The sequence below is a fragment of the Rhipicephalus microplus genome, chromosome 8 (assembly GCF_043290135.1).
Source record: "Rhipicephalus microplus isolate Deutch F79 chromosome 8, USDA_Rmic, whole genome shotgun sequence".
Lineage (NCBI taxonomy): Eukaryota > Metazoa > Arthropoda > Arachnida > Ixodida > Ixodidae > Rhipicephalus > Rhipicephalus microplus.
This window is the reverse complement of record NC_134707.1, coordinates 4,696,129-4,722,300: the sequence shown is the minus strand read 5'-3', so window position 1 is coordinate 4,722,300 and position 26,172 is coordinate 4,696,129. Positions and strand designations below refer to the sequence as shown.

Sequence of the window (26,172 nt, the reverse complement as noted above, 5' to 3'; positions counted from 1 at the left end):
TGTGTGTGTGATGTGACATGCGTCTATCCTTCTCCCTCTTTTTTTACTCCCCCTCCCCATGTGTATGGTAGCAAACTGGACGCATAGTCTAGTTAACCTCCCTAACTTTCCTACATTTCTTCTCTCTCTTGACATGATACCCCACCACAGTGATGTAGCAGCCCGTGCTCGGCTGCTGAGCTGAAGACTGCTGGTTAGATCACTACAGTCTTAGGATCGGGTTAAATAATAGAGGCCCGTGTAGTGTGTGATGTCGGCGCACGTTAAATACAGCTGCAGATCGTCAATGTTTTCGGAGCCCTCCCCTACGGCGTGTCTCAAAACCACGTCGTGGTTCGAGACGTTAAAAGAACATCATAACTAGCTCTCTGAACTCCCAGGGTTCGCTAAAACCGGTAAACAGTCCTGTCAAGCGGAATCACGTAGCGAAAAGAAGTGATGACGGGAAACAAAACGACGCGTACGCTTAGGCGACGTTTCATTAGCACAGGCAACTCGACTAAGAACTTCCACAAACGACGATTTTCTCGGCAGTGCGTTGCGCGCGCCACCGCGAGGCATCAACGCAGATGCCGCCATCTGTCGCGGGGTTCAAGCACGACGGCTGTTGCCATGGCGACGCGTGTTTGCGTGCGGCGCCCTGGTCCTCACAGCATTCGTGGCGAGGAACCGGCTTCAGGAGGGCATGGACACGACCAGCAATGCGTCGGCGCCGAGGTGAGGAATTGTGATTCGGTGTGAACAGCGTGTGACGTCAGACGACGGGTAGAATAGCTGGTTCGCGAGCCGTCACACATGTCGCGTTATACTGAATAGGATTTAAAACTGATAGATATGCGGGTTTTAACGTCTAAAAAAACCACCACATGACTATGAGAGATGCCGACTCCATCGAAAATGTAGCCGCAGCAGCCGGGATTCAATCCCGCGACCAGCGGGTCAGCAGCCGAGTACCTTAGCCCCAAGTTGATAAGGATTCATGGCCAGTAAAAGCATTACCAGCCCCCACCCCACCGCTACCACCACAAAAACAACAACAACAACAACAACAACAACAACAACAACAAAAAGCCAGCACTACAAGCGTGCTCTTTCAAATGAAATTTGTTATTGAAAGAACACCTTAAAATTTTATTAACTGTCACGTCTATCTAACCAAGCGTGATCGCCATGAGTAATTTTTTGTTACTTTCTAAGAGCATGCACAGTTAAAAGTATTTTCCGATGTTCTTTCAATAAAATATTATGTGAAAGTCGGCGTTCATGTTGTGTACACTCCTCCTTAGACGTGATGATAATAATAACTGTGGTTTATCATCTCAAAAGCACGATATGATAAGAGAGACGCCGTAGAGGTGGGCGCCGGAAATTTCGAACACCTGTGATTCTTTAACGCGCTCCTGAGTCTAAGTACACAGACCTTCCAACAGACTATCACAGCGTAGTACGTCAACATGTATTCATTAAATATCAGTGATTATTAACAGTGTTTAGTACCGACAAGGCAATATCAGTGCAAGGCAGAACTGGCAGACGCCATGCCACGCGATAGCAAAAGCGAATGCGTGAAGATGAAGACGCCACGAAGCTCTACATTTGTGCTTTGTTCGAAGTGAGATAAGTCGAAGCGGCGGGACGCGCAAAAGGCACTGACTAAACAAATAAAGAATTCATCGCGCTCTACCTACAATGAAGGCATAATGTGCAGACAAGCAAACAAGTCTGAGGTTAACGAAGATAGAAAGACACGCGGAAAATAAATTTGTAGTTTTATGTCAAGGAGTCCATTAAACTTTGCCTTCGCTAAGCGACGACACAGTTTATTTTTAATTTTAATTGCTTTAGGCATAAAATGCTTGCAGTACTGTAGAATAAGCGCACCACACGGAAAGGCAAAAAAAAAAAGAAGTTGAATTTGTGTTCGCCCACGAATGCTTCGCTGCATTTGTTGCGTTCTTGAAAGCTGGCTTTCCCACAATAAATCTCTAGTTGTAGAAAAGCCCGCTTTCAAGCTCTTGCGCATATAATTATTATCATTGCGTGATCGCACTTACAACACGATTGCCGCAACTCTTAGCACTTCAACAAGCAACTAATCAATAAAACCACGTGGACTTGTGCATACGTGGTTCCTGTCAACCGCGAAACAACTCCATCAGCCGGTCTGCGCGCACCGCTGGAACTTCTGCGGATGTGCAAGCGCAAAATAAACAAAACCTTGCTCGCGTTCTCACACGAATAACGCTTTTTTGTAAGTGCCTTGATTGACCGTTAACCTTGCTTAGGTTTTTTTTTTTGCTGTGGTTGCACCCGAAGAAGTACACTGTACTCGCAACGTAATAAAACCGACAGACAATGGAGTTACAGTGTCTGTTGGTTTGAATAGCTTGTCTTCAATAGCCAGTAAAATGGTTGCTAAGATGCTCACGAAATTGATCGTGACTACACTGAAGGGCAATGCTGTTTGAAAAACCGTTCAACGCGCGTATGATTCGTAGGAGTGATTAGTAGTAAAAAGCATTAGCGGTGCCGTAGACGCAGTAATCGGGTAATCAATGCGATAAATGAGAGGGACGTTGCAATTGTGCTAGCGGTCCAGTGTTTGCAGGATCTGGTAATTTTATTTTAAAAATATAAATTGATCAGAATAACGCATATAACGGGGAAGGGCGCAGACGTGGCCGACGAATAATTTACACGTAACGACGGGTGCCGTCCAATAGGCAGCGTTACTTAAGGCTTCTCCACAGAGCTTAATGATTTAGTGCTGTACATTCTGTAAATCATTGTAAGTTGTCGGTCGTTAGTGCATCATTTAGCGCGTTTCAATGCGTTATCATGTTCAAGTAATTTCATCCGTAGTTTTATCCACTGAATTTTACGATCATCTTGGCGTAACATTTTCGAGTTATATTTTCTGGTTAGCACAAGTCAGTAACAGTTAACTCAGCGAACTCTGCTTTGGGCATATTATCTTGAATTACATTGTTCGTACCGAATTATAATACCTATGCTCTTTTTGGGATCTTCACCAATCTAACATATGCAACAGAGTAAAAGCCGCTCAAAATCCTGCTGCTCGTTTTATCTACTCTGAGTATTCCTATAACTTCAGTGTGTTCGAACATAAAACTCGCGGTCACCTTACTAACCTACAATTACGACATCATATATCCCGACTATGCCTTCTTTTTACAAGTGTTACCATGATCTTACCGAGTTCCAGCAATCCTGAGAGTCCATCGCTTGATCAAGCCACACAAACTAAGCGAGAGCAGTGTAGCCTCCACCAGCACAAACTATCGCCCACCTTCGCTCACTTTTTTTTTTATTACAACCACACAGGACTGGCACCATTTTCCTGTAACTGCCGTGCACCACTATGACCCACATCAATTGAAGGCTGCTCTCAAGTCACCTCCTCACTGCAATTTCAACCCATCGCTCATTTAATATCCGAGCTTAGGACATTGAAGTATCAAATATAACTAACTAACTAAACACATTCTCAAAAGAAAAATGAAAAAAAAAATTAGGCAGCATCATTCCAGGAGTGCCGAGGCTGAGGGAAACGCGGAGCCGGGCAGCCTTCTTTTTTTTCTTTTCGGTTTTTCTTTCTTTCTGTCTCAATTTCTTTTTGTATTTCCGTTTCTTCTCCCTTTATTTCTATTCATTTCCACCTCTCTCATAATGAATTCATTTATTCTTCAAATTTCTTTTTTTTTATTTTTTTCTTTGTCTCTTTCACTCCATTTCGCGCTTCATTCCTCTTTTATTTTGTTTTTATACATGCTTCAGCCGGCGTTACGTCAAGCGTACCAGCCATTTTTTCTTTTTCTTGCTGCTGATGAGAGGTGACCAAGTGCTCAAAAAAAACAAGAGGAAGAAGACTTCTCCTTGACGCGCGCAATGTGCCACACATGGAGCGTTACGACAAGCGACGACGGCAGCACACGACAGCCCGAAAGTGATCCGCACACGAAAGCGCATGCTCCGCCCAGTTAACCAGTCCAACTAGCCCAGTTAGCCATTACGCTGAACTACACGCGCTTGCCCGCTTATTCACGTACTACCAAACACTGACTGATGTTGGTTAATGGTTGGAAAACTGTACGTCGATTGTATTGCCTGCTCGCCTTTAACTATAGTGTTGCCTAACTATAAGCCGTTGGCCCACCCAGCGGAGGCCCCCCCGGAGGCGCGTGGCTGCGCGCCCACCACGACCCGTACGCGTCCCTGTACGCCCTTCCCGGCGGCCTGTGCACGGCCGACGTGCTGGCTGACGGCGACCAGAGACTGCTGGTGGCCGACTTGCGCAACGGAGGACGGCTGCGTCTCTTCCGCGGGGGACGGCAGCAGCAGCAGGCCGAACAGGCACTGGCCGCCTTGCCGTGCGGCCTGGCCGCCTTCCGAACGGGTCGGTATGGTTTTGTTTTTGTTTTGTTCTGTTTTGTTTTGCCTGACCACTCTGGCACATACCCACTCTAAGCGATTGGCCAAGAAAACTTGTAGTAGCCTATTAATGATAACTGCACAATGATTGTCAGCATACTATTATAATTTACAAATAAAGAAAGAAAAGATATTGCAGACTATCTTTTAAGATGTATATCAATACCAGTCTTATTCGCATTCGTTATCTTCAACCACGTACAACGCGTTTTGACACATATTTCGTAGAAAAGGAAGGCCCAACAAACGACCACGGACACGACGGACATGGTGATCACGTCAAACCGAAGCTCACCTGTGATGTTGGGTGGGTATATGAAATACCCTAAGTATAGAAGCGTGCAGAATTATCCACGAGGAGAAAAGGAAAGGGCGGGTGGGGCGAAGTATCAACGCAGTGTTGCCTCCTTCCCCCCCCCTTTTTTTTTAAATACCCTCCCGTTGAGGCCTTTACAATCATTACGCAGTGCAAATACTAAGTATTAAGGTGGGGGGGGGGAGCAGTTATTCTGACATATATATTTATTCTAAGAAATCGATTGCAGAGTGGCCCTCCTCCTGTCCTTTATGTCGATGCTTTCTTCTCGTCCGCTTCTTTTTCTTTTACGTGATGTAAGCAGATGCAGGCATACAATGGAGGTGGCAACTATTTCTCAGCTCTTTGAGGTGTCAATCATAGAACACACAGGGTGCAAACTTTCCGAGCATAACAAACACATTGACAGCACATACACTATGCACAACTTTATGGATACCATGACACTACATTAGGACGTCTCAAAAATACTAAGAATGACCTTTTGTATGAAGTTCTGAAGTCACACGTATACATCAGGTATAGATTAATTTTCCCGCTGCGACCTAATAGTCAGCGCAACATCGTCAACAATGACGCATGTGTTTGCACTGTGACGTTAAAACAACACAAAGCTTATTTGCTTTAGTAACGTCCAAGGATCACACTATCTTCAAGCAGATTTTGGAATGCTGCGCTTCTGCAAGTCTCTTGTAGCGCTGGTCCAGGGCATCAATCAGCAGTGTCTCCAAACTTCGTGTTCATCAGTCTAGCGCCATTAATGCTGATTTAGGTAGGCGTCTTGGCCCTGGAGCACGTCTTAGGCCGATCGAACATGTTTCCGATGATGATAACTGCATTTATGAAGGACTCAACCCTGTGGAGGATTGGCCAAGAAACGAATGATTTATAAATAACAGCGGCCCACACATTAATTGTACATCTATTGAATTATAGTATCGTTAGAATCAATTAAGAATGGTAATTCAGAAATTTAAAATCAATACCACCCTGATTCAATTACGAATTTTCATACGGCAGAACAGGCATCTTGGTGACTATGCACGACTAACGAGGAGGTTCCTAAGAATATAACATAAGGAGCCATGAAATCCAATCTGGCTCGATTAAACACCACGTTGACGTTCCTCTGTCATGCAACGCGGCCCGAGCGCGTCAGCAGAGCAGCGCCGCCCGCGCAGAGTCCGCCCCTGCGGGCCAGCCTCCTTCCGTGGCGGTGGCGGCGGGCTCCTGCCTCTACGTGTACCGCAACCTGAGGCCCTTCTACAAGTTCAGCCTGCCTCACACGGCTGCCGACGAGCAAGAGAACGAGGCCTGGTCCAAGCACCAGGTACGGCCTTCATTATTAGGTGCCCACGCAAACACGGCATTGAATACCCGCCGCGGTGGTCTAGTCTCGGCCACGGACCCGCAGGTCGCGGAATCGAATGCAAGGCCGTCGTGGCCGAATTTTCGATGAAGTCAAAAATGCTCTAGGCTTGTGTGCATGAATTCAGGAGCAAGTTCAAGAACCCTAGGCAGTAAGAATTTCCAGGGCCCTCCACTACGGCGCGTCTCATAAGCACATCATAGTTTTGGAATGTTATTATTATTATTATTACTATTATTATTATTATTATTATTATTATTATTATTATTATTATTATTATTATTATTATTATTATTATTATTATTATTATTAAGCCAGCGTGAGAGGTGCGAAGCAAGAAGGATTGCATGACCTCCAGGGGAGCGAAATATACACAAAAAAGAGCGGAAGCATGGCTGTGTACACATATATGACAATAATCGAATAAAAACTGAGTAAGTCGACTAAATAGTAAAAGTTTAATAATGAAAGTTAATGAGTGATGTTAACTATATGATGATAAATCAAGCTGAGAAGGGACCTTATAACGAAACATCAATAAAAGATAACTACAAACGTTTATATAATAACGCTTAGTTAGACACGTTAATTAGTTAACGTTAAACAACGATTAAAGTGCGCAGTAAAATAGCCATACCGCATTTCCTTCACCTTGGCTGACGTGGTAGACAATTAGACCAACCATCAGCAAAGTAGCGCAGCAGTATGTTCTGAAAATTACGCTGCTTATATTTCCGGACCAGGACGAACACTTCCGCAACTAAAAAGCTTTTTTCTCTGAGAAATACGTACGTATTTCCTTGGGGCTTCGCGCTTTCCCTTTCTCAATAATAAACCAGCGTACCAAATAAAAAAGAAAGAGAGTGCGGATAATCACATTGTGAACCGGAATCACCATCGTTGCACTGTTCGCGAATGTCCGCTGTTCCTTTCAAAGTGGCGTCACTTGTTCAACCATGTGATCTCGAGAGCACATTGTTACTCAGTTCACTTGGCTGCAATGCAGGATCCGGACGCCCTGAGGGAGACCCTCGAGGCTCTGCGGTGAGTGCGAACGGTGACGTTGTCTTCCTGCCTTCTTTGCGTGGTCACACCGTGACGAACGAGATGGTCTTCATATGGTGTTGCGCAAACACGGTATGATGCGCAAACTACTTTATTTCGAGAAATGGACACACTTAAGTACAAAGTTTTATGACGCAAAAGTGTGGGCGCGCTCTTTCGAACATACAGAGAAGGTAACTATCGAAACATCGCCTATATGCACGTGAGCGGAGGGCGCCCGTGACACTCCCTCCATGGCCATGTCTCAGAAATAAAGGATTTTTTTTTAAAGAAAACCATGTTAGCGCATACATGACACGTGTAGGTGACATGTTTGACACCCTGATATGCTTTCTCCAATTTTTTTTTATCGCTGAATTCCCGCTCTCCAGTTTTCGTGTTCCTTTTTTTCCCCTTAGTACGTAGGCCTTTGCTTCGAAATAAAGTAGTTGTTTGTTTGCGCATCACCTTGTGTTGCTTCCCGTGTTTTGTCATTCGCGTCACACCTATAGCATCGCATCGCAAGCATGAAACCACTCATTCCCACATGGAGCGATGTTATTCACATAGCACGTCACGCGTGCGTCAATCGACGAGGAAGTGATGGGGAGTTTGCTGGTTAAGTCCACTAGCGTGCTTTCATGATTTTATATGTGGAGTTTAGTGTCCCAAAACCACCATATGATTATGGGAGACGCCGTAGTGGAGGGCTCCGGAAATTTTGACCACCTGACTTTCTTTAACATGCACCCAACTCTGTAGCGTGCTTTCAAAATACGACGTTGCACTGACGTGACGGTATTTTAGAGCAGTGTTTACGAAGATGGTGGCATGATAACTGTGCACGAAATCATCGTATAACAGAAGCCAGTATGCCCGTGGACAGGAATTACTTTCGATAAAGAAGTTCCACCATCTCCCGCTAAAGGGAACCACGTGTAGATGCGAAGCACCGGACGCTAACGCTTACACTGGTGGCGACGTTGAGGCTGGCGCTCATCGCGGCGTTGCGCAGAGAGAAACCTAGGAGGCGCAAAGCACGCAGCGATGGACCGGTGCTTCCTACTAGAACATGCCAATCGCTGCTAATGAAAAACTACTCCGATTGGACACAGACCAGCAGCCTGCTTTTAGTTAACGCGCACGCTGCGAATTTTTCTTATGAAAAAAAAATGTGGTCGAGCTTCGTCCGGTGTGCGGCGTGACCACCCTTACAGCGCATGCGCGTTCCTCCTCCTCTCCTACGCTCTCGCCTCACAACGTCGACGCAGGAAGCGTTCGCTAGCCCACGCTCGTTCCCCCTTTCCCTCCTCCTGACGTCCCTTCCCGTTGCGTTTACACACCCATTGCACATGCGAGTCCCGTCCCCCTTTCTCTCCTCTCTCGCCTCACAACGCCGACACATGCAGCGTTTCCTAGCGAGTTTCTTGATTGAAAAATATTGGGGGACCCTTAAGCTTCGCCTTTAAAAATTGAACGCGATATTCTGTTCCTAGTGCGTACTTCAAACACTTAGTGCATGGGGAAAAAAAAGCTGACCTCCTTCCAGCCTTGTCGTTCCGACCTGAGGGGCAGGTCCTGGTTCAACCAGCAAGTAAACCGATCACAACGGGGATGCCTCGGTCCATCGCAAAATGGCTTGTAGGATGTAGCACAGCCCGGAAAAGGACAGAGAAGAAGAGCAGGATGAACAAATGCGCTAACTTCCAACAACTGAAATTTTATTTTCAGTATCGGTCATGTATACGCACACAAGATCACGCGACAGTGATGACAACTTCTCGCTTTACAAATCATGCCCAAGGAGAGGGCCTTCAATCTTATCAATCAAATTTGCGGACAACAGTGTACACATTGCGACCAAACATAACCTCAGAGATGTGCGTAAATACTGAATCTTCTTGGCACACAATGACAGTGACGACTGGAAAATACAGCGGTAGCCGGCAAAAAAGATGCGATCTGTTCCTCTCATCACCCTTAGACGCTCCGATTTATTTCTTGCAAGAATGGCCGTGTATTCTAGTAGTCCTCGGCATACACACGCTTTGCAGGAGTGCAGTGTATCGTCTTGTACATTTTTGTCTTCCTTTGTTTCCGCGCTATGCTACAAGTAAGTTTACAATGAACCAACAAGTCCATATCGGTAGCATTTTTCGTCCCGAGTTCATGACCCAGACAGAGAATAATTTTTCCTTAACAGAGAAGCTTTCCGAGAAATGCGTAGGTATTTCCTCCCTATACGTCGTCGAGCTACGAACGGACGGGGCGACACTTTTTCGTTACTACCCAACTGTCTGGATCGAGTTCCGAAATACGAACGCTTTCTGAAAGCCTCGCAACTGAACACGCAGGTCCCAAGGCGGGATGGGCAGACTGACGGCACGATCTCAGAGGTAAGTGTTTCACAGTGCGCCTAGAAATCGCGCGCAATATGCGTGCGAGAGAGCTCTTCAATGAAAGAACATAAAGTTCTGCCGGTGCATACTATGGCCCCTGCATACACTGTATATGTAGGAAAGAAAGGTTCCAGGAGAAGGAGGGCAGGAAAAGAAAACAGAAAGGAAACATTACGGTTAACGTGATTGTCATAAAATCCGCTCGATATAGTTTATCAATTAAGCTTTTGTTCACGAGAACCCCGAAAAGAAACATTGAAATATGGCGCTGCCGAGAAGCCATAGGTGCAAGTGTTTTCCCGAGATGATAGAGCGGTGCTTAGGAAGTAGAGCGAATTCTATTGGTAACTATATGCGTTGCCTTGGTTTGGTCAACCCATCCACCTGCAGGTTTCTACTGCTGGAGCCTGAAGAGGCGACGGCGTTCATCGAGGCAAACTGGGAATTCCCGCTCAAGAGACAGACGCAGGTGATGCACGTTTCTATGCCGAGAGAAAGAGAAATGAAAAAAAAAACAAATAAAGACAGATAGTCTGCGGTTGATCACCATGTACACACGGAGACAAACTTGGCATGAAAAAGGGAGGAGAAATCTTGACGAAGATCTAGTTGGTCAAGCGCTGTGAACGCTTTTCTCAGCAGTCTTTACAAAATAAAAACCGAAGACAGCAACGAAAGACGTATAAAACGCATCAGAGTATTTTGTGCGACGTGTTTTGCATGTCTTTCATCGCGGTCTTCGGTTTGTCTTTTGTAAAGGCTGCGCAAAAGACCTTCGATCATGAGAAAAATAAGTCTGCGAAGTCACCATGACGTCATTACGAATGTAGCAGTGGCCAACCACAAAGTATCGCAAAAAAAACATTATCAGCGCACAGTCGCCAATAGATAGGGTCACTTCAAACGCTCCAGCGTTTTCATGCGTACAAATGTAGTGTGGTGTACCCTAAGTTTAGTTATTTTAGGTACGGGCCCAAGATGGCGGTGACCTAGAACGCGTACACATAGAGTGAATGAATGCGAGGCGGCCATTTCGCAGGTGACCGCTCTGGGCGTTCTGAAGAAAAGCCTGGCGGACGAAGACGCCGCGACCTGCCTCTTGCTCGCCACCGAGGACGGGCGCCTGTTCGTGCTCGAACCGGACGCCTTCACGCTGCTCGCAGCCGTGCAGGCAAGCACTCACTGTTAATCAATCAATCAATTGATCAATCAACTAATCACCATTAAGGTAATGCCTCAGATGCCTCGGCAAACGCGAAAATTGACCACGAGTGATGAAAAAATAATCATTGTGAAATGACGTCAATATGACGTTTTAGCTCGACGTCACACGATGACGTGCTCACACGAGATCGTCACCTGGTCGAAGGTGGCGCCGATTACGTGGGCTGCGCAGAACCTCGTAAGGCCCAGAAAGCTTTCGGGAAAAAGAAAAAAAAAAGGGGGGGGGGGTTGGAGGTCTACTGTAGCTATTTAGGAGAAAAGGAATGTGCCTTTCGCTTTGAAGTCGTTTTAGGCAAGTGTATGAGATACCACGTGAGTTTTTGTTTGCTTGTTTTCGTCGGGACACTGCGCATCAGACGGTTTGTCTGCGCCGTGCAGGTTCCGGGCGCCGTGTGCTGCCTGGACGCGCAGGGCGCCTTCGACGTGGACTTCCACGTGGCCCTGGCCACTCGGGACGACCGGCTGCACGTGGTCAAGCGGGGCCACAAGGCGTCGCGCGTGCTCGCCGAGCCGGGGGCACCTGCCGTCGGGCTGTGCCACCTGGAGCCCGGCCAGTTGGTGGCCGCGTGCGCCGATAGACGACTGCGCGCCTACTCGCTCAAGGTACTCGACTTCGGTTTCATTTTTATTTACGAGGAAAACTAATGCGGATGGGCACCTGGTCAAACTTGACGAAGGCCCAAGGGACCCTTACATAACAATAGCACACATGACACGTGATTTCATATAGCCTTCACATCAACTGGTTGTATACATATCACACATATTGTCATGTCGTGAGTTGTCCACCCAAGGACGTACGCGCGGGGCCCGGTGATCCAAAAAAATATAGACAGTCTGGACGGGTGAAAACTTGTTTATTCCTAGTCGGGGGTGGCAGCCAAACTGCCGAGAGAAACGAGTCGTGACTCGCTTGTAACGAGTGGAGAAGGGGGGGAGCAGTCGTAGAAGTAACTTCATCTAAATGGCGCAGTGGAGCTGCGACGAAGTCAGTTTCGCAGCAAGCAACGGCAAACCAGTGAAAACGATAGCGGCGACTTGAAATGTTATACGAAGTAAAACTAGCACCTAATAACTCACGATCAAACCTGGTATTACTGAACGAAAACGCTGAGGTAAGTAAACGCAGCCTATGCAGTGTCCGACCTTCGTGCTGCCTACCACTTCAACACTGATTTCACTGTGCGAACAATCACGTAAAAGGTATAAGCCGTCGGCTCATCTTAACAAATATGATGCGGGCGCGCTACTGCGGCCCGTCGAGCTAAATGTGGTATGTGCCTGAGTTATGTACCCGCCCCTCTCCCTCCCCAGGGCTTTCCACACGAGGAAACATGGTCAGCGCGTTCCCTCTCCACTTGAGACTCGTTCCACAGCTGAGATCAATGGGCAAGTGAAAGCGTTGGCTTCGTTAGGGCACTTCCACTTCCGCAACGAACATACGACAAGCGGAATCACATTATCAATTTGGACAATGCGTAGAGAATACTGGCAACATCGACATCGACAACGTATGTAGAACACGTCAAATACGCCCATATAATTTTTGTCGGAATAAAAGGCTTCATTCGTTCCCAGGCATCCGAGAGATCCTGCAACTAAATATTCCGTTTGAAGGTTGCCTTTAAATCGTGCTTCGCCGCAGTAACAGCCTTTGCAAGGAGAAGCCCAACTTTGACCACTGTGATCGTAGTTGTATGAGTATTGCGCGCATGCCAAAAAACACAGAAGAAAAAACGCAGAAGAACGCCAAACAAAAATACAATGGTTTTCAAAACTTTAACACGTTAGGCTACTGTCTGATACCCATTGTCACAACAACAGTACCTCGTTATATTTCTTTCCATTGTACACTGTATTCTCTTTCACGCAAGTGTTGTTATGCCCGCCGTTTGTCCGCTCTGCGATGTGAAGAAAAGCTCAGCCCAGCTTGCTTTTGCCACGTCAAGCCGAGTTAATCATAGCCAAGCCTAATGAAGTCTAGTTTAAGACGGTGACGTCTAAATAACAACATAATTAGGCTATTAGGTCAGTATATAATTAGATATGATTATGCCGACGTAAAATTCTAGAGTGCATAGACGTACTGAGCTTGTCCCAACTAAAACTATTTAGGACTGATAATAAATTACGATAATTGCCATAATAAGTTAACCCAGATTGACTTGGGAGGAGATCCAAACAAGTCCAGCTTACTGACATGCTTTCACCGCAAACTAAACACGCACAAAGTAAAGAAACACTCAACGACAAGCAGCGACAAGTGTTTATTTACTTTGTGCGTGTGTGTTACTTGCGGCCAAAGCATGTCAGTAAGCAAGTACCAACTAGGCCAACAATCAGTATTGTTAAAACAAGTAGAGACCTCGAATAAGCAAGTTAGGCCGGCTAAGCTATCCCCGCGCGGTCCTCAATCAAAGCTGACCGATACCTATCCAATACTCGACAGTTTGTGTGATCACGTGAACACTTCGTGTAAGCAATGCACGTGTGCCTAGTCGAGGCAGGACCAGCCGAGGGTCAACCAGCTTTGCTGTGCCCCAGGCTCTCTGTGCAATGTGCTCAGTTTCTTTTTTTGTGTATGTGCAGCGGTAATGCGACAGCGCATGTGCAGGGCCAGTGCGTGTGGAGCGTGTCGCTGGGAGCCCAGCCGTTGGCGGTGGCCGCGGTCTGTCGCCCGGGCGTGTGCCAGGCCGCGGCCGTGGCACTCGCCGATCGCCGGGTGGTGCTGCACAGCGCCGCCGACGGCGCACCGACGCACGTGCTGAACACGAGGGACGCCGTGTCCGCCATCCACTTCGGCCGCCTTGGCCGGGAGGACAACGCCCTGGTGATGGTCGGCACCGGTCAGCGCACTTTCTGTCCGTTCCAGTCGCAGTTTCCTATTGTTACACTAGATGGAACTCTGGTGCTAGTGTCTATGAGAGCTGCAAACGCATGGCGCTCTAGCCAGGATGAGCATGATGACGCGGATTTGTCCAACCTTTGTCCTTCAGGCTCCGTCTGGTCTGCATCCGCTTTGTAGCAAGACGAATTTTCGCAAGCTTTCAGGGTTACTCTTCACCAGCTTCACCTTTTTCAGTTCACACAACTCAATTCAGGTCACGGAGTTCACAACGATCAATTTCTTTATCAGAAACAAATTCCAAAACGCAACAATATAGTCACGAGTGCGTTCGAAACCGCAAAAACGCAGATTAGACAAACCGGTGTTCTACTTACCATTCCCATGGTGTCTTTACGATCGTGGCGCCAGAGTTCTCTCTAGTTAATATTGAGAAACTCTATGGTTCAAGCCACTTTAAACATTCTGATTCGCTTGACCTTCACTTCATGCAAAAACATAGTACGACAGAAGTTGAGCACGGCGCACTGCATGCTTAATAGGATAAGGCAAAATACCCTCGCACAGGTATTTATTCAACTCTACAAGCGCCCTGGATTGGGCTGGTTGGTACGCACTGAAGTTGAAAGAAGAAACAGCGCTAGAACAAAACGTAAGCGAGAGAACACACATACGGCGCTAACATCCTTATTTATTGCCTTCGCGCGTCAACACAGACGGCAAAGCACGTCATTTAGCGAGATATCGCCGCATAAAATAATAAGTGACAGTTTCGACAGGTACGTCTTTTAATTTATGCAAAGCAGCCATTAGATTTATCCGTGATCCCAGTGGCTTGCTTCCTTACCTTGCACTTCATGTGCTTTGTATTTCGTCGAATTTCCGTAAGATCGATAACGAACAATCAGTTGACTGCGGTGCCGTGTAGCCGAAGATGCACGTCCTCTCTGTATTACTAATATCAGCACGCGAAACCTTCCCATAAAGGCCTGACCGTAAGTACGCGCTGCAGAGAGCCAGCACGTGGCTTGTAGACTCGGAGTCGCTCTCTCTCTCTCTCTCTCTCTCTCTCTCCATGAAGAAAGAGGGCGTACAGCTTCGTGGAGCCGCTCGCCCACTCCCTTCATAGGGGGAGGGAGCTGCGCCGAGTCGGTCTGACGCGCTGCTGCGCGTACGTGCGGTCAGGCCTTGAAATGGCTGACAGGCGCCAGCGCTGCAAAAACCTGACCATCGCAGGAGGCAGCCTGACGGTGCTGATCCTGCGCCGCAACGCCCAGCTGCTGCAGTCGCCTTCGTCCCGCGAGACTCCCGGAGGTAACGCGGTGGGCGGTCCCCGTTGGAGCCTGCCCAAGAAGACTAAGCTGTTCGTAGACCAGACCATGCGCGAGAGGGAGCACTCGGTCGGTTAGTGCTTCTCTTCTTCTTTTTTCTTAAAGTACGAAGCTTCTTTCGAAGACATTGTAAACCCCCGCCCTCTGGCGGGGACAGTTCGCACAGCCACCACGCGAGCCGGTTACAACCGACTAGAGGCCCGCTCTCTTACTGGGTTGCAGGCCTCTCACGTGAGTTTCTAGCATTGGAGCCTCGACACTCTCACCTGATTGATTGATCGATATGTGGGGTTTCACGTCCCAAAACCACCATAAGATTATGAGAGACGCCGTAGTGGAGGGCTCCAGAAATTTCGACCACCTGGGGTTCTTTAACGGGCACCCAAATCTGAGTACAGGACATCCTCACCTGGTCTGTAACAAGCTGTGGTAAGGCTCTACTTTGTCTACACTAGAAAAATATCATAGCATCAACTAAGAGGGCCACGTTATAAGCCCGTAAGATCAACAGGCTTCATTGTTAAGCTTTACACGGTTAGTGCAAACCTCTCAATTTTTTTGTCATTTAACTGTTTCTTCATTTACTACTGCGGACTGGTGGTTCAAGCAGCGTGCCCAATACAACTACAAAAGAAGTATAGCAATGCCAGAAAAAAAAACTGAAGAACTTTATTTTGCAACTTGATCATTTGTATTGGCAAGGTAGTCCCATTTATTATTAGTTCGCGGAAAATAAGAAAACTTAAAATAGGTGAATGCGAACGAAATACAGTGCTAGGCCGTTTTCTTGGTGTTGTAGGGTGGACCTCTAATTACGGGTGTCAAATGCGGCGATAAATCTAATGACTAATATTCCACGACGTCTCTGTACAAAGAAGGCAGGCGCTAGGCTGAGTTCACCCTGGTTATCAACATAGATAACGCGACAGAGAACGACTGAAAAGGACTTTTTGAAGACATAGTTGGTGCATATTGCAGAGAATCACTTGGAGCAAGAAAAAAAAAGAAAACCGGCACACAAGAAAGACACACCAGAGACAGGCGCTTGTCCCTTGCGTCTTTCTTGTGTGTGGCGTTTTTTTTTTCCTGTGAGAGAATTCAATTGAACTGAATATTTATTTCAGGTATGTATAAATAATAACATGGCTGCGGAAAAGAAAAAAAAAAGCCGCTCAACTGCGGCTTGACGAAGCTTCCTTCCCCCCATACACAGCGGAGCAGAAATAGCACGGACATGACAACCTCAAAAAGTATAGAGAAAACAAACAAACAAACACGGTGCACAATAGAATGGACTAATACAAATCTTTCCAAGTACATTAAAAAAAGTTTCGGTCACGAAAAAAATTCAAAATGGCGGGCAATTTAAACATTATTTAAATAGGTTTCGAAGAGGGTTGAAAGAACTTTCGCCTGTCGAGGTGAAAGCCGAACTTGTTAAGCAGAGGAGGCAATGTGTAGCTTATGGTTTGAAGGTGTGCGTGGGTGAGGCAGAGACCAATATTCGAGGTGCCTTGTAGAGTAATTAAGTATATTGGTGAGACTTCACAGAAGAACAAAATGCCATGTACAATGTGTGATTTGTAGAGCTGTAAAAGACAGTGCTGGTACATGTGCGCGACACGATAAAACGACTGGCGAGCCACCAGCGACTCGCGGCGAGCGATCTTCACACTTGCAAGTGCGACCACCCGTCGCCACGCAGGAATACGTCGCCATGGTGCACCGTTGACGCCTGCTCGCACCACCGTGGCCTCTTACAATAAGCCCGCGCATATGCTACTATCGTGCCCCCGAGTCGTTCACACGCTTTGAGAATGAATACTGAGTTAAAAAATGGACGCAAGGTAGGCTGGAAACTGTGATGGCCAACCTCTTGAAGGAAGACAACGAAGTTAATCGATGTGCGAGCGCCCTGGTGTTAGCCATTTTGCTAAAGTAAACGCCTTGTCTTGTATCTTCACCTATGTGCCTTTCTAGCATTGATTTGGTAGTTTTCGACTACCTGATGTTCTTTAAGCTGCACTCGAATCGTTAAGCTGCTCCCAAATCTTACACGGGCTTCGAGCATCCTCACCTCGAAGTACACGGGCTTCAAGCATCCTCAACTCGAACAAAATGCGGCCGCCACGGCCGGGATTCGATCCCGCGACCAGCAGTCGAGCCCTATAACCACTAAATTGTCGGGGCGGGTGCTTGAGAATATAGACACGCCGCTGACTACGTGACGACGACTGATTCATTAACAGTCAATTTTCGGTCAAAGCTACCGTTTGTAGATGTGAGCCACAGGCCGGAATCTATGGCGAAAATACGAATCGGTGGCAACACTCAGGGCCAGCTATTCAATTCAATTCAATTTTATTTACCAGTTTATACATACTGGATGGTTGCGTTGGGTTAAAAGCTACGTAAGTAGCTTGACGAGACCCAACGACCAGACTATACAGGGCAGTAACAGCCCTGTATAGCCCTGTATACAGGGCAGTAACAGCTATGTCTGGTATTATGCATGTTCTCTGTCTCGTCTTTTAACAACAACAACAACAACAACAACAACAACAACAACAACAACAACAACAACAATAATAATAATAATAATAATAATAATATGATGATGATGATGACGATAATGATGATGGTGACGTCTGACGGACGAGGCTACGGTTAAAAGCAGCTTGACTGATCCGTGCAACCTCATCTATCCTAGGCAAGTCGGCAAAAGCAAACAAAGTTTTGCTAGCTAGTTTATCTTAATTATAGCGTAAACTATACAGATGATTGTACTATTTCTGAGTGATGCCCACAAACCAACTTTCTTTGTCTTACGTATTCGTACGTACGCATGCTACGATCACCACCTCAAAATGCACAACACCCAGAAGCGGGCTTCTCTGCACGCAGACCTTAATAGTGGCAAAGCCACCTTCCGGGTCAGCTGTAGCTGGCTTGGTTTGGTTATCTGAAGTGCGACCTCGTGGTAACTTAGCTGGTAACGTGTCGCACAGCTGTGATTGATTACTCGGGTTGCATTCATGGCCACCATAACCGCATTTATATGGGGTCCAAACTCGATAACACCCAATTGCTTAGGTAGAGATGCACGTTGAGGTGGTCGGTCGATTGGTCAGACGAACAAGGGAGGAGGACCTCGTAGGCATAGAGTTTCGTATAAATACGCTAGAGGGAACTCTTTCGCTAGTGTCTATGGGAGCTGCAAGGCACGGCGCTTCAGCGAGAATGGGAATAATGGATAGTGCGCGGATTTGTTTAACCTTCGTACTTCTGGCGCTGTTTGTGTTCGCGTGGCTTCAAGCTGTTTTGTCACGAAACAAAATAAGCAAACGTGCAGCGGTTGCACTTCAACACCTTGATCTTTCAGGCTAATAATTTCAAATCGGGCCACGGAGTTCAAAAAGGATTCATTCTTTCCTTCGAAACAAAACCAAAACACAGCAATAAACGAAGCCACAAGTACGATTCGCCACCCGCAAGTACGAAGACAACGCAAATCCGTGTACTTCGCATCATTTCCAGAGTCACTGAACGATCGCGGCGCCCTCTAGTTAACTTCAGGAAACTCTTCTCCTAAAAGCCCCCTAAAGGACTGCATTGGGGGAGGGGGGAGCCTGGGGCTACCGAGCGCTTTACAGAACATGGCATAAATTAGAGAGCCTACTTGAAAGGCCGGTCATGTAGGTTCCCAAGCCTAAATTATTCTGGAGCGCCCCCACACACCGTGCGTAAGGGTCTTACCATGGTTGTTAGATGTCCCTGAATCACTATCGAGTCTGGGCGCCGTAGTCCAATCTCTGAGCGAAGTCAGGAAATGAAACGCCACATTTCATAGATTTTTGCTTAGTGAGTCTACTTCGCGATTTTAATTTACTTTCAATTCTCCCAAATCACGTCTAATTTCCAACTCCCTCCTAACTACTTCTAGTTACGCCCATTTAGTTTCAGTGCACACCTAATTATTTAAAATCACTGCTAAGCACTGTTAACTGCCTGCTAATTACTTTCAATGTACTCTCAGTTACATTAAACGGGACTCGTGCTTACAGTTACGACATACTATAGGTCCATGGCAATGCAGCACTTGCGCGCTACGTGCCTCGAAAGCGCTGTTGACATTCGTTCAGGCCGCGGGCTTGACCGAAAATTTGTAGGAAGTGCAGTCTACGTGTGTCTGTATGTGTTATGTAGTTATCAGTTTTCACGTTATAATCATCCCCCAGCTTCTGGAGTAGAATGTGAGGCGAATAGACAGACTGGCAACTCCAGCATTTAATTTGGTTTTGTTTGGGCAAGCTTCAGGAAAGTCCGAAGGCGTGTGCCCTAGCACACGGCAGGCTGCTACCAGGCCAACACAGTAAGACCTAGACCTATTACCACCGCATCGTGGGCCCTCTGGACAGCCCAAAGTTGTGATTGTGTGTCCTTACTCCCCAGAGCGGAGCCACACTTTCTGGACGATAGGGTATCAGTGCCGCGTACCGAAGGGCACTCCCAGAGCATGTGGTGTAATGTGGCTGAACCACCACGTTTCGTACACGAATTGTTAAATCAACCTCGGGATAAAACTTGTGGAGAAAGGCAGGGTTAGCGTACGTTTCCGTTTGAAGTAATCTCGATGGTTGCACCGGCCCTCTACTTGGCTTCTTATGTGGAGGTGGAAAAGATCTCCTAGCCAAAGTAAATACTGGATAATATTATAGTAAGTAGTTGGCGGATCCTTATTTACCAAGTCTCCAGGTCGACCCAGGGGTCCTCCATGGCCGCGGACAACTAACGTTCGCGTCCTGGCCAAGTCTTTGAGATTGATAATCCCTTCTCCAATGACTACCATATGAGACGGGAACCATGCAAGACTATGGGCTGTGACTTCTCGCCGAGTGTGTTTTTGGCCTGTTAGCACCCAGCTCCAACGCTGCAAGCCCGAATCACCGCACTAGAATGACTAAATACAAAACACTTCTTTCTCTCTCGCAGCCATGCACCGCGGCTTCCTGCGCGACCTGCAGCGGCTGCGGCTGACGGCGGCGCGCCACTACCACCGCGCCGTGCTGGGAGCCGCGGCACCGGCACGGGCCTCCACCGACGGCGACGACACGGGCCCCGTGCTCGTGGAAGTGACGGCGCAGGTGCAGGGCCTGGGACCCCGGCTGGCCGTGCACGTGCGCCTGCAGTCGTCGCGCCCTCTGAACAGGCTCACCATGGTGGTGCACGGGGACGACCAGTACCGGCTGCAGAAACCCGCCACGCAGGTGCCTTCCTTTCACTCACGGTGTCCGCGTCTGAGGACGCCAACTTCGAAGGCGCGTCACACGCCACGCGTTTCTCCAGATGGCTTGACACTCAGCCTGTACATTACTACAGGCTTCGTGAGTGGACAACTGGCGGTCGTTTAACTTCACTGCGTTGCGTATTGCTGCAGAGGAGCACTTTGCTAAAGACACCGCATGTTCGATTGATTGATTGATTTGTGGGGTTTAACGTCCCGAAACCACCATATGATTATGAGAGACGCCGTAGTGGAGGACTCCGAAAACTTTGACCACTTGCGGTTCTTTAACGTGCACCCAAATCTGAGCATACGGGCCTACGACATTTCCGCCTCCATCGGAAATGCAGCCGCCGCAGCCGGGATATGAACCCGCAACCTGTGGGTCAGCAGCCGAGTACCTTAGCCACTAGACCACCGCGGCGGGGCCACCGCATGTTCGAAAATCTTTCGTGGTGGCGCGGTCTAGGACCAACGATAAAAGTATTTTTTCCCCGCTCTAAACAAATACAACCAGAAAGCAAATTGTGCATGCATTTCGGGCCTAACAGTTGATTCTTTTTTATGGACGTACTGAAGCTGGCCGGTGGCAGCATGATTAGATAATTAGCTGAACACTTATTTACATTATTTACTGAAACTCACACAAAATAACACATTAATTCATTTTTTGTTGAAATGTAATACTGAGGACCTTGGAACCATGTGCTGCAAATTTTGACGCGTTTTTGACAGTGCATCATAATTAGTGACTGAAGGGGCTAAAATTAACTAGAGGGGACTTGGGCACTGCGATCATTCAACAACCATGGGAACAAAGCTAGTACATGAAATACAAGAGAAAAAAATACAAAAAAATAAAATATATAAATGCGAGAATGATGCGACACAAAATGAAAACAATGCGTAAAAAGAAGCAGCAATCCCACCTCGACATCACCAAAATTGACAACAATGGTGCGCCAAGGCAGCCATGAAATCATCCGACTCAAGAACATCAATAGGAAGGAAGTTCTAATCGCTCACTGTTCGAGCAAAAAAAAAAAAGTACTTTGTTGTGACGAAAATCGGCGCTTCACCGAAGAATAACGAAGGATGGCATATAGTGAATGCATGCCTACTACACAATGATTAATGGCGTAGTGGATAACCTGCAAGTGTGTTTGCAGCAGCTACACAAAGAGCATTAAAAAAAGGGCACTGAAAGGCCACTCTTCCAGCTTTCTTTGTGACAGTGCCGCGCGTTCCGCTTGGGCCTTGCGGTTTTTAGCCGACCGGTCCCGAATAGAGGGAATTCCCCGATATTTCTGGTGCAAAGCCGTTTATGGTGGACCATGACTGCATGGCACACCGTGACGACATTAGACGCCGACAAGCGGAGATCCCGTCGCGCCCATAAAATAATAAAGAAGTTGAAAAAAAATGTAAACAAGAAGTAATGATACGCGCTAGTGGGAAATCGCTGAACATAGTTGTAGCGGAAAATTTTGTGTAAAACATTTCAGCGAGATGAAACAGATTTCGCTAAAAAAAAGACAACGGTGATAATCAGGTAACATACATAAACGTCGCGATCATTGCAAGGGCTTGTACAAATAGAGAGTGTAATATGACTAATTGGGAGACTTATACGAACATGACACGGAGACCTGGAAATGTGATGTTTTCTATTTTAACAACCTTTTCTTTTTTTTAACCGATTTAAATTTGAAGGTAGCTTGTATCGAAGAACTTGCTTCCCCTAGTTGGCACGACTTCGAGCTACGTCCCACCGTTACGGACTGCTTGTGTAGTATATAACTGCATTGATTATAAGATTGACTTTGTTAGCAAAGCGTTGACTTGATGTTAGGGCTCTTAAACTAGCACAACTTGACCGACTAATCATTGGACTCCTTGGAGAGCACAGAGGTACCATTCAGAGGAGGGAGGAGGGGGCGAAGGTTTGTCGCAGCGCTCTCCCTCTGTTATTAAGTGAATTTATGTGGAAGACTTTGCGTTCTCTGATGATGATGTGCGGGGTTTAACGTCCCAAAACCACTATTTGATTATGAGAGACGCCGTAGTGGAGGGCTCCGGAAATTTAGACCACCTGGGGTTCTTTAACGTGCACCCAAATATGAGCACACGGGCCATCAACATTTCCGCCTCCATCGGAAATGCAGCCACCGCAGCCGGGATTCGATCCCGCGACCTGCGGGTCAGTAGCAGAGTATCTTAGCCACTAGACCACCACCCACTTGTTAGGTGATAGAAGGGAGGCTGTCCCCCCTGTGCGCACGCCTATGATTGGACAGCTGGCCCGAGTGTTGTGTTTCACCACGCCGCAGGTGGCATACCTGGTGCCGGGCCTCGCTTACCGCTACACCGCGATGGTAACGGCGGAATCTGGTGCGCCCGGAGTACTGAAGGTGAGTCAACTATACTCGATACATGGCCCACTTTCACCACAAGTCTGGAATGGCAATCCTTACGTGAGAAAATTAGAATTGATATGTCTAAATTTATCGCTATAAGCAAGGGTCTCGTCTGGCAGACTGGATGTCTTATGGTAGTGGACGAGCTGCCAGCTCGTAAAATGGTCAACTGCTTCTTGACACCAGCAGGCAGAAGAAAAAAAACTGTTCCCTCGTGGCTAATAGCAGCGATGACTAACACTTTTGTGCACGGTGTTCATATGCAAATATATACCCATTGAAATGGCCGGTAGGATTGCTACTACTGTAGCTGAGTTGGTAGAATATCGAACGCGTTATTCAAAGATCACTGGTTCGTTTACTGAACCTGCCTTGAAACTTTTCTATTGAATATGTCTCATTGGAGTTACTATTTCAAAGGTTAAACAACCAGTTTTTGTTCCTTACTCAGCTTGGTGGACTGATAGTTAGCATGAATGAAATATTCCGATGTTCCGAGACAAGTGCTAACAGTTTAGTACCGAAAAATTTTATGTTAGAGTTACCAATTTAAAAAAAGTTAATTAGATATTGTCAATAACCCAAATTGACGGAATGGGAAGAAATATCCTGACGTGCTCCATACAGCTTAGAACAATACTGAGCCAATTCGACACACGTAACACACATATATGTTTTTTTGAACGCTAGAACAATACAGCAAAGACAGAATGACACTTCAATAAATGTACGCGCGATCACACTGTAATGCCAGCTTTTCTTGCATCGAGGTCAGCAAACCATTGCAACTTCAATGCCATATAGCTTGAGCAAGGCTTTAACCACCAAGCCATAAAGGAAGTGCTGAAAGCCCCCTTGGCTGCTAACGTTAGCGAATTACATCCTACGCTTGCATTGAATTCGCAAAAATTAATAATGCGAAAGCCTTGTGTGTCACGTGAGATGAAAAATCCCACGTTGGCGGCACCAACACAAACGGTACAAAAGGCATCACGCGTAACTCAAGGGAATAAGTGAATTACAGAACATCAAAATTAAGGTGAGTTCTGAGTGCATCAAACTTCTTTGGTGAGAATTACAGAGGCTCAAACAAACTCTGAAGCGAAAGCATAAGTTAGTTTAGACTGGCAAATCGTTCTTTGAAAACTACAGCGTCGTTCATTTCACCACCACAGGCCTAACGAGAGAATCAACCAAAAGCTTCAGTGTTAAATTTCCCACTGAAATATTCGATGGTGACGTCAAAAATTTCAGTGTATTTTTTTATTTTGGCCACATTAGCTCAACAGACTTTCCTGAAACATGGCATGTTACGTTTGCGGCACCCTCAGAAGACGATGTGACGTCACGGCGACTGGTGCAGTTGCATTTTCATTTTGCACGTTTTCTCGCTTTCCAAGCGTCTCTTCGCAACAAGCGTGGAGTTTTTATTATTGTGAAGGAGCACCTTATTAATATGTGAAAAAGTAGTTTTTTTTATTTAGTGTCCTTCACTTTTTTCGTTTTTATTTTAGCTTCAGTGTGTTGCTGAAGGCCTGTTAGTGGTAACACGGCACATCGTTCATTGCAGCGCGCGACAGATAATAAATTACAGGCTCCTCATGACCAACCAGTTTCGTCTGACCAAATAACAACAGGCGGTCGGGTGCAACTATCACCACCTGCCATCTGCAACGCTCGGCCGCGTAAACACACGAACAAGAAAGGGGAAAGCATTGCCACCAAACAAACTTCCCGCACGTGGGCCGCGGTCACGGACTGGCAAAGGAGCAGCCGGGTATAGTCTGTTGAAGCCAGTGCAGCGAAAATAAAAATGGCGACTATGCACGTCATCATAACTTGATTGACCGCAACGTGGTGACGTAAGTGAAGGAGGGAGATCCCCATGTCATGGGTCACTTTTGCGGTTGTCGATACCGCGAGACGCACAAAACTTCAAAATTGGTGTAAAATGCCTTCTAGGCCATATTCACTGTTGATATTTTGTTGATATACGCCTGTTACGGGGAATCGATCCCACAGGTCATCTCAATTGCAAAATTTTGTGTCAGTACCCAAGAAAAGGGACCCAAGATGTGGGTTTTGTGCGCATACAGCATAAGGAGAGAAATATATTTGATTCATGTGTGTAGTTTAACGTCTCAAAACCATCAAATGATCATGAGAGACGCCGTAGTGAAGGGCTCCGGAAATTTCGACCACCTAGAGCTTTTTAAAGGAGACAAAAATAGCTATAGCCTTCGATTGCCACGCTTTACTATGCCAGGTACCACTGTCCGGTAATCATTGCCCCAACGGCTGCCCTGTGGAACGAAGGGGTGACCAAGTCGCTACACGCAATGCAGGTGGTCGTGGCCAAGCAGACGAAAGTCCTGGCGACCGCCCTGGTGCAGATGCCCGCACTGGACATGCCTTAAGGGCCAACACACGTTGAGAAGACTCTTGGCACAAGCTGCTCATTGCCATATGCTAAGCACGAGTTGTTTCGACCCAACGGCTAACTTATAAAAAACGCCCTCGCGGCAAATGTAAATAAAAAAGAAATAAAGGGTGGTTGAGTGAGTGCACCCCTATATGTATGCGGTAATTATTTTTCACTTCTTATACATTGAAGCTATTAATACCGAGCCGATTAGAGAGCCGCGATGTTCGCATTATGTGCCACAGAAATTGGGCAAGTCACCTCGGGAAAGGAGTGCAAAGCTATTGAATGCGCTTAGACGTGTACTCTGTGGGGCAGACCTTTCTTTCCTCTCGTCCAATAATGAACAACTTATATGCACATAATTAAAGAAAACTAACAGGTAATACCACGGGAGGTATCAGGCACATAAGCTCACGTGACGCCAAACAGGCAGAGGAATGTTCCACACTAGCCGTAATGGGCGCTGACTGACGGTTCCTTCAGACTTCAGCTCGGGCTGTCAACGTGCATGGACGTGTTTTTTTTTTTTTTGAGCGCTCCGGATCGACTGTGCAGATAAGTGTTTTTGCATGTTTTGAGCTTGTCTTTATAATTATAAGGCAGCGGTTGAAATCTTCGTAGCACTTATTTTATGGTACGGCTTTTTTGGGGGCCAGTCACCAGGTATTTATTAGTTAGTGCGGGTGTGTGTGTTTGATTTTTTTTGTTTTTTTTTTGCCACCCCGTGGGGGAGGTGCGCGTACATTGATCACGCAAATTTTTGTAGTAGAGCTTAGACTTTCTTTTTTTTTTCTCGTAGTGCAGGGCTCGAGTTTAGTAATTATCGAGTATAGGGACAATTGGTGTCAGAAAGGCATGGTTAAAAAGACTGTGAAGTGTTCAGGATGTGGAGTGGGTTTGAAAGTGGACCCAAGCGTAGAAGCGGATGGAGAAGAGGCTGACGCGAAGTGTAGGCAATGTGAGGTCGAGGAAAAAATGGAGAAAATGATGGTTGCCCAGAGTGAACTGCTGATGAGAATCGCCGAGCTCGAGACTGCGTTGGCGAAAGAGCAAGAGAAAATGAGGG

General features: G+C 46.8%; 1 protein-coding gene across 1 annotated transcript; it reads left to right on the top strand.

The window, feature by feature from the left end:
* Positions 1–701: 701 nt before the first annotated feature.
* BBS1 (Bardet-Biedl syndrome 1) lies at positions 702–25,256 on the top strand. The gene is made up of 13 exons (XM_075872260.1): positions 702–717; positions 4,166–4,483; positions 5,836–6,098; positions 7,144–7,181; positions 9,536–9,577; positions 9,971–10,049; positions 10,620–10,764; positions 10,950–11,407; positions 13,419–13,650; positions 14,886–15,053; positions 19,973–20,247; positions 22,595–22,675; positions 25,027–25,256. Exons 1-13 carry the CDS (start codon positions 702–704, stop codon positions 25,096–25,098), a joined length of 2,187 nt encoding a protein of 728 aa, XP_075728375.1. The 3' UTR covers positions 25,099–25,256.
* Positions 25,257–26,172: the final 916 nt, after the last annotated feature.

Bases quoted from the DNA above. Each gene is read 5' to 3' on its own strand.
- BBS1 (XM_075872260.1), top strand. The intron at 9,578-9,970 runs GTAAGTGTTTCA...ATCCACCTGCAG, and splicing joins CTGACGGCACGATCTCAGAG to GTTTCTACTGCTGGAGCCTG. The intron at 15,054-19,972 runs GTTAGTGCTTCT...TCTCTCTCGCAG, and splicing joins CGAGAGGGAGCACTCGGTCG to CCATGCACCGCGGCTTCCTG.